General features: G+C 48.7%; 1 protein-coding gene across 1 annotated transcript in view; it reads left to right on the top strand.

The window, feature by feature from the left end:
* Positions 1 to 484: 484 nt before the first annotated feature.
* DDX55 (DEAD-box helicase 55) overlaps positions 485 to 8,432 on the top strand; it is a 29,223-nt gene continuing 21,275 nt past the window's right edge. The window contains exons 1-7 of the mRNA XM_060249241.1: positions 485 to 626; positions 2,894 to 2,944; positions 3,059 to 3,145; positions 5,141 to 5,232; positions 5,423 to 5,485; positions 7,723 to 7,872; positions 8,062 to 8,251. Coding sequence (XP_060105224.1) covers positions 519 to 626; positions 2,894 to 2,944; positions 3,059 to 3,145; positions 5,141 to 5,232; positions 5,423 to 5,485; positions 7,723 to 7,872; positions 8,062 to 8,251 — 741 coding nt within the window. The 5' untranslated portion in view covers positions 485 to 518. The remainder of the gene's footprint in view (positions 627 to 2,893; positions 2,945 to 3,058; positions 3,146 to 5,140; positions 5,233 to 5,422; positions 5,486 to 7,722; positions 7,873 to 8,061; positions 8,252 to 8,432) is intronic.

The following is an 8,432-nucleotide window of genomic DNA, read 5'->3' as shown; positions in this document are numbered from 1 at the left end:
CCCTTCTCTGGGTTATTTTGCTTAATGGCTAACCCAGGGCTGGCCCAGTGGGTGAAGGATGTAGGTTCGGGAAGGGATTGCTGTGCCCAGTGGCGCAGAGTGGTAAAGCTGCAGTACTGCAGTCCTAAGCTCTGCTCACGACCTGAGTTCGATCCCGGCGGAAGCTGGGTTCAAGTAGCCGGCTCGAGGTTGTCTGAACCTTCCATCCTTCCGAAGTCGGCAAAAGAAGTCCCCAGCTTGCTGTGGAGGGAAAGTGTAGATGACTGGGGAAGGCAATGGCAAACCACCCCGTAAAAAGTCTGAAAGCAACGTCACCGCAGAGTCAGAAACGACTGGTGCTTGCACAGGGGGACTACCTTTACTTTTTAAGAATGCGGAAAAGGTGTGCGTGCTGCTGCGGAACCAATGTTTCACAGCTTCCGTTTCCTGCCGGTCCCTCGACGGACGGACTACATTCCCGTGGGGGGCCTGAGAGCGACGGACACAGGTCCTCCCCGCATGTGAGTTGCCTGGGCAAGATGGAGGCGGGGACGGAGGAGTTGTGGGAGTCTCTGCCGGTCCCGCTGAGCCCCGGAGTCATGCGAGCCTTGAAGGAGCTGCGCTTTTCTCATATGACCCCCGTACAGGTAGGGCTTGGGAGGGGAGAGGAGAGGCGGGCAGAGTTGGGGCACCGACTCAGAGGCAATCTTTCTTCAGCTGCCTCCCCTTGTAAGTGGGATTCTAACTCAAGGGTGACCAAACTTGTTCAACGTAAGAGCCACATAGAATAATAAACGTCGGACGCTGGAGAACCGCAAGACAAGGGTTGCCAATCCCCAGGTGGGGGCAGGGGATCCCCAAGTTTGGAAGCCCTCCCCCCCCCCAGCTCAGGGTCATCAGAAAGCGGGGGGGGGAGGGGAAATGTCTGTTGGGTACTTCATTATTCTGTTTGGAGACCGATTCCCATAGCGTATAATGGAGAAATTATCCGTGGGGATCTGGGGGAGGGCTGTTTTTTGAGGAAGAGGCACCAAATCTTCAGCATAGCATCCAGTGCCTCTCCCCAGAATACCCTCCAAGTTTCAAAAAGATTGGACCAGAGAGTCCAATTCTATGAGCCCCCAAAGTAGGTGCCCGTATCCTTCATTATTTCCAGTGGAGGGAAGGCATTTAAAAAGTGTGTGGTCCCTTTAAATGTGATGGCCAGAACTCCCTTTGGAGTTCAATTATACTTGTCACAACCTGGCTCTCTAGAGGTTTCTTGAATTGTACTTGGCAATCCCATGCAAGACAAGGAAGGAAGGCAAATAGATGTGGGGCTGGGGAAGGGAAGCAACTTTAACTTAAATGCATCCTCTACTGGCTGGCTTGGCTTGGCTTGAAGATGTGATTTAAAGCAACAAATGCCCTCTCTCCAAGCCAGCCAATGGGGCAGTGGGGGTTTTGTGAGTCGCACAATATGTGTGAAAGAGCCATGTTTGGCCACCCCTGTTCTAGACGGCTACTAGACGGTATTGCAACTACTGGCCTGAAAAATTCAGAGTGTCAAATAACTCTTGAATGTCAGGAAAACTCTACTGCATATGCTCACCCCACCCCCACCCCCCCAAAAAAATCTGCAGGCAGAAGCAGACAGTCTTCCTCATCTAGGGTTGTTGTTGCCAATTCCAAGGTTGCCAGGTCTGTGTTGAAAAATACCTGGAGACTTTGTGGGGCGGGGGGTGGAGCTGGGATTGGTGGGGTTTGGGTAAGGGAGGGGCCTCGGCATGGTACAATGCCATCGAGTCCACCCATCCAAGCTGCCGTTTTCTCCAGGGGAGCGGATCTCTGCCAGCTGGAGATCAGTTGTAAAAGCGGGAAATCTCCAGGCCGTACCTGGAGGCCGGCATCCCTAAAGTGAAGCTTGGAAAGGAACCTCAGAGGGCATAATACTATAGAGTCCACTCTCCAGAGCAAGGAATCTCTGTAATCTGAAGATCAGTTATAATTCAAGGAGATCTCCAGGCCTCACCTGGAACTGGCAACCCAACTCCAGGTTGGGAAATTCCTGGAGATTTGGGAGCAGTTCCTGGGGCTGGTAGAGTTACCATTTTGTCCTTTGGAATTGATCTCTGTCATTTGGAGATGAAGTGGAATTCCAGGAGCACTTCAGGCTCTACCGGGAGGCTGCGTAAACCACAAGGGAAGAGCACAGGAAGTTGCAAACCAAGAAAAATGTGTTCTTTGAAAATGAATCACAACCCTTAAAGAAGACTTTCAAATTCACTAATCTTATTTATAAAGTGAAAATCGCTTAGAGAACTAAACCACTCTTTCAATAGAGCACTTAGAGTCATTCACAAAACAAATATATTTACATAAACAAAACAACAATAAAGAATACAGTATACAGTAGAAAAAGTCCATCACATAAGAGTCCATTAGGATGCCCTACTCAAAAGTAGTTTTTTTGTTGACGCGCAGACTTGTAAATTATCTCTGAGCATTGGTTCCAGATTATCGAAGTAGATTGATCAGAAGAGTTATTGATCGAAACAGTACTTCTCTTCAGTATTTGAATCCTTCTACAGAACATTCATAGCATCATTGAATATCCTATCTATTTTTGCAAGGAAAAGTCTGTGTGTCAACAAAAAACTACTTTTTTTGTTGACACGCAGAAACAGAAATAAAACATATCTTCATAGTGGTAACCCACATTGTCTACTGCAATAATTTCTCATTCAGATGTTGATCAGATCTATACTTGCCTAGCCTCAGCAGTTCTATAGTATTGGGTGTTCTTGACCAACTCATGTTTTTAAAGAAGGGACAAACCTTTAGCAGCATCCCCTGTACATCTTCAGCTTTTATAAAAGCGTGTTCTTCCTATATGGTCCCCCTTTTGAATGGTGCATTTCTCTCTTTCTTTCAGTCTGCAACTATTCCTTTATTTGTGACCAATAAGGATGTTGCTGCTGAAGCTGTGAGTATTTTGCTATTCCATTTGGCTTTGATTTTGCTCTTCTGTTACATGCACAGCTAAAAAAGTGCACAGCTAAAAAAAAAACCTTTCCTAGTGCCTCCTTTTCCTCCCCAGGTAACTGGCAGTGGAAAAACATTAGCTTTTGTAATTCCTATCATAGAAATTCTTCTCCGGCGGGAAGAAAAGCTCAAGAAAATGCAGGTAAAAATTATTTCTCTCTCTCTGCTGCTCGATACGTAGAAAAGTTGCCCAATGTGATGGATTAAACAGAGAACCATATGTAAGGCAGTTCACAGCAAAGTAGGGAGGGAAACTATGTCTGAACATACCAAAGCAAAGAAACAGTGAGACTCTGAAGCAAATGCCAGTGTTATGTAGTGGTTAAAGTGTTGGACTTGGAGCTGGGGAATCCAGGTTCAAATCCTCCCACTTGTGCCATGGAAGCTTGCTGGGTGACCTTGGTCCAATCACAACACTCTCAGCCTAACCTACCTCACAGGGTTGTTGTGTGGATAAAATGGTGGAAAGGAGAATGATGTCAGCTGCTTTGGGTTCCCACTGGGGAGAAAGGTGGACCATCCTTCCGAGGTCGGTAAAATGAGTCCCCAGCTTGCTGGGGGGAAAGCGTAGTTGACTGGGGAAGGCAATGGCATACCATTCCATAAAAAGTTTGCCGTGAAAACATTGTGAAAACAACGTCAACCCAGAGTTGAAAACGACTGGTGCTTGCACAGGGGACTACCTTTACCTTTTAACAGTGAATAAGTAAAGCAGATGCCTGACTGAATAAAAAGCTCTTTTGCCCGTTTACAAAATGAGACCATGGAAGAGCACCCAAAAAATTGCCGTTGGAAAGTTCCAAAGCAACCACACGCAAACAAGCAATCCCACCCGCTCCGGTTCCTGGTGGATGACAACTTCAGTTTCCAAAGGGGAAAAAAATCTCCTTAGCTGGGGCCTTGTGAGTAATACTTACGACCCTGGTGGGCCAGTAGTGGGAAATGTGAGCCCTGTATAGAGCTTTAAAGGTCAAAAGAGACACATTGATTTGGAACTTGAACCGAGCTGGTAGCCAGTGCAAATAATGCAGGAAGGTGTAATGCGTTCTTGTAAACTTACGTCTGCTGGTAGACTGACAGCAGCATTCTTTGCAAAGTGTCATTTCCATATAAAGAGCAGCCCCACGAAGAGCATCTTGCAGATGTTTGATCCGTAGGTCACAGAGGCATGAGTGATAGCAGCCTGCTGGGTGTTTGATCTTGGTGCTTTTTCTTTACCTCTGTGTGAGGCTGGGATTACTGGATTCTTCTAGCCACCAGCCAGACCTGAGAGCCAGTTTGGTGTGGTGGTTAGGAGCACAGACCCTAATCTGGGAGAACTGGGTTTGATTCCCCACTCCTCCACTTGCAGCTGCTGGAATGGCCTTGGGTCAGCCAGAGCTCTCTTATCTGGGAGAACTGGGTTTGATTCCCCACTCCTCCACTTGCAGCTGCTGGTATGACTTTGGGTCAGCTCAGAGCTGTTACCTTAAGAGCTCGGAGCTCTCTCAGCCCCAGGGTGTCTGTTGTGGGAGAGAAAGGGAAGGAGATTGTAAGATTCTGAGTGAAGGGCTGGTATAAATCTAATCACTTCCTCTCTCCCCCCCCCCCATGTGAACAAGAACTGTTAATGCATCATTTTAGCATTAGAATACTTTTCAAGTATCTGAAGTTGCTTAATTTACAGGCAAGGTAACAGTGATTTTCTGGCCAAGAGAGTTCTGAGATAAGCTCAGAGTTTAATCTTCTTTGCCATTCTCTGCTGCACCAGCTTTCTTACATTCCACTGAAATCTACAGGAAGAAGACGACTGCAGATTTATACCCCGCTCTTCTCTCTGAATCAGAGACTCAGAGGGGTTTACAATCTCCTACATCTTCTCCCCCCACAACAGACACCTTGTAAGGTGGGTGGGGCTGAGAGGGCTCTCACAGCAGCTGCCCTTTCAAGGACGACAACTGTGAGAGCTATGGCTGACCCGAGGCCATTCCAGCAGCAAGTGGAGGAGTGGGGAATCAAACCCGGTTCTCCCAGATAAGAGTCCACGCACTTAACCACTACACCAAGGAAGAGCATTTCTTCAGAATAGAAGTGTTGGCAGCCTCAAACCAAAGCCCTTTTGAAATCCGTTTCTCTCTTCGTCTGTTTGCTGTTGCAGGTGGGTGCGCTCGTCATCACGCCCACGAGAGAGCTTGCGACGCAGATCGATGAGGTGATCTCCCACTTCACAAAGCATTTCCCGCAGTTTAGGTAGGCGCGGCCTGATCAGTAAGACATTGGGTGCATTTGCACGCACTAATTAACGTGCTTTGCAACTGGATTTTTGCTGTGTAAGAATAGCAAAATGCGCTTGCAAACCGTCACCGTGTGAACGCATCCATTGAGCGTGCCTGTTTCTGCTTGCGGTGATTTGAGGTCATATATGTGCTATTTTTTTCAGCCAGTGCCTTTTAATTGGTGGGAAGAATCCCATGGAGGATATAGAAAAATTCAAAGAACACGGGTAAGTGACTACCGGTCAGTACTGCAGAGTGGGGCTGTTAGGCGATGGCTTTCTCTTTTGATTCTTCCTTTCTCACTCACCTACCCCACCTGTCTGGACATCCGATTATCTGCAGTCCTTGCTACTTGAATTTACTCAAAGCTTTGCTGGTTTGTACGCCCCGCATTGAACTGATCAATTCCTGTCTCAGTAGCACTCTTACTTATCTGTATCTTGAATTATTAGTTGATTATTTCTGTTTTTATCCTTCCCCTTCCCTGGCAATTAGGGCTCAGGGCAGTTAATACGAAATGTAAATAAAAACACAAATTAGGGTTTGTAGAATCTTTCGGGTTCCAGTGCCGTGTTCTACTGGAGAAAGTTTTCCTTCCAGACGTTTCGTTCTCAGCTGCGGAGAACATCCTCAGTGGCGTTGCAGCCGGAGCAGGCGCTCTGACCTTTATGGCTGCTGTGCATTGAGTGGGTGCACACTCAATTGAGTGGGTGCACACTCGATGCACAATGCACAGCAGCCAAGAAGGTCTGAGCGCCTGCTCCGGCTGCAACGCCACTGAGGATCTTCTCCGCAGCTGAGAACGAAACGTCTGGAAGGAAAACTTTCTCCAGTAGAACACGGCACTTGAGCCCGAAAGATTCTACAAACCCTAATGTCGTTACCAGCCGTGAAAACCTGAAATCTTTAAAAACACAAATATTCTGTAAAACAATGTAACGCGCTAGCAGACAGTTCGGGTGCTCAGTGTGAGTTACTCAGGCAGCGTGGGGGCATGGATGAGCATATGGATGAGTCCGTCAGGTATAGTGCACCCCCAGTTCCCTTGTGCAGCCTCCCCTCCCCAAATGGTAACAGTTGGTTTGAACCAGCTTCTGTCCCTAGGATGTAGAGCAGCAGCATAGTGCCGCTGGTCTCTTCCTGGGTCTTAGTGCTTGCCTGGCCTGGTTTTGACTTTACCCAGCTCCACACGAATAAATTTGGGATGAGTTTAATTTGCACTGGGATCCAAGGAGATAACTTCCAGCATGCTGGGGAATGCTGCGTGCTTCTGCTGACATCAGCTTTCATTAATCCCACATGCTGACAGTCCCGGGGAAAGGTTGAGAAGCCATGAGGTTTGGAAATACCTCTGTTAAATCAATCAAAAATAAAAATAGTTCTCCTTTTTTTTTTTGGCCTTGGGGCTCCTACGAAGAGGCAGCAGAATTGGGGATCCAAGGGCAGGGACGAAGGAGGGGGTGGTGGGAATGTTTGCAGAAAGAATCTGGTATTTTGTAGTTTAAAAAAATACCATTTTTTTCCCTCATGTCCAGGCCCGGTGGTAGGGGTGCCTGCGCCCCTAGGCCGGACTGCGATCCTCTGCCCCCCCCCGGTTATTTTGCATGCGCTGATGATGTCACAATGATGTCACTGCCACTCCCTCCCCCCCTACTTTGCTGAGGACTCCCGACCCTCGGGAGCCCTGGCAAAATCTGGAAGGGCCCCCAGCGCCGTTTGCAGGGAGGGCTCGAGAGGAGGAGCCCTCTATGCAAACGCTTCCCACGTCGCGGGAAGGCTGAGCAGGGCCAGATCGCTCCGTTTGCATAGAGGGCTTCTCGAGAGGAGCTCTCCATGCTAATTGCTAAACCACCTTTTTCCTCCGCCCAAATATCAGGCGGGGGAAAGAGCCGGCGCCGGGCTTCCTCTTCACTCTTGGGCTGCCTTTCCTGCAGGGGAGGCAGCCCGAGAGTGAAGCCGAGTCCTCTTTACTTTACTTTACTTTACTTTACTTCACTTCACTTCACTTCACTTCACTTCACTTCACTTCACTTCACTTCACTTCACTTCACTTCACTTCACTTCACTTCACTTTATTTGATGTATATCCCGCCCTCCCTACCGAGGCAGGCTTTCCTCTGCCCGAGTCTTGGTTGGGGGAAAGAGCTGGCACAGGGGCTCGTTCTCGCTCTTGGGCTGCCTTCCCCGCAGGAACTGGCCGAACTGCCTCTTTCCTCCGCCCAAGTTTCGGGCGGGGGAAAGAGGCAGAGCTGCGCCAGCTGGCATGTGAGGAGGGGGCGCCTTGTGGCACCCTGTAGGCCATGTGGCATCCGAGGCAGCCGCCTACATGGCCTGCTCCCACATGCCAGGCCTGCTCTTGTCATTGTTCTCCATTTCAGATTTGGGAAAAATTGGCTTATTCTCAGCCTGAGATCATGCTCTCCTATCAGACTGTCCTGAGATGCCACTTTGCTGTCCCCAACAGCGGAAACATCCTTGTAGCCACACCCGGGCGTTTGGTGGACATGTTCAAAAGGAAATCGGATGGGCTGGATTTGGCCAGATCCGTGAAATCCGTTGACGTGTTGGTCTTAGATGAAGCAGACCGGCTTCTGGACATGGGCTTTGAAGCCAGGTATTTGTTTGGGGAGCAGAGCAGACCTTCCTTGACCGGTTTGCGGGCGTTCGGTCCTCTCTTCCCGGAAAGGAAGGCAGACTGGCGGTACCTCATCTGGAAAAAAAACAAACCAGCCCCTTCCCCAGAAAACTCCCTGGGAATGGAGACGAAAGGCCATCTCATTCTGACACTTGTGTTTGCTTGCAGTTTAAATACCATTCTGGACTTTTTGCCCAAGCAGAGACGGACCGGCCTCTTCTCGGCAACTCAAACCCAAGAAGTGGAGAACCTGGTGAGAGCAGGTCTCCGGAACCCGGTCCGCATCTCGGTGAAGGAGAAGGGGGTGTCGGCGAGCAATGCCCAGAAGACCCCGACGCGGCTTCAGAACTATTACATGGTGAGGAAGGAATGTACTTCCCCCTCCTGTGCCTCTCATCCTCCGGGGTTATTCTTGACCCCATGACAGTAAAGAGTCCAGTAGCACCCCCCCCCTTTTTTTAAAAAGCTTGAAATTTTTATTTAGAAGAATCATAAGTAACATATAAACTATTCAACATAAAATGATGTTTAAATCAGTA

This window comes from Heteronotia binoei, chromosome 11 (genome assembly GCF_032191835.1).
Source record: "Heteronotia binoei isolate CCM8104 ecotype False Entrance Well chromosome 11, APGP_CSIRO_Hbin_v1, whole genome shotgun sequence".
Lineage (NCBI taxonomy): Eukaryota > Metazoa > Chordata > Lepidosauria > Squamata > Gekkonidae > Heteronotia > Heteronotia binoei.
Note: the sequence above shows the minus strand (reverse complement) of the source record. Positions and strands in the feature narration are given on the sequence as shown.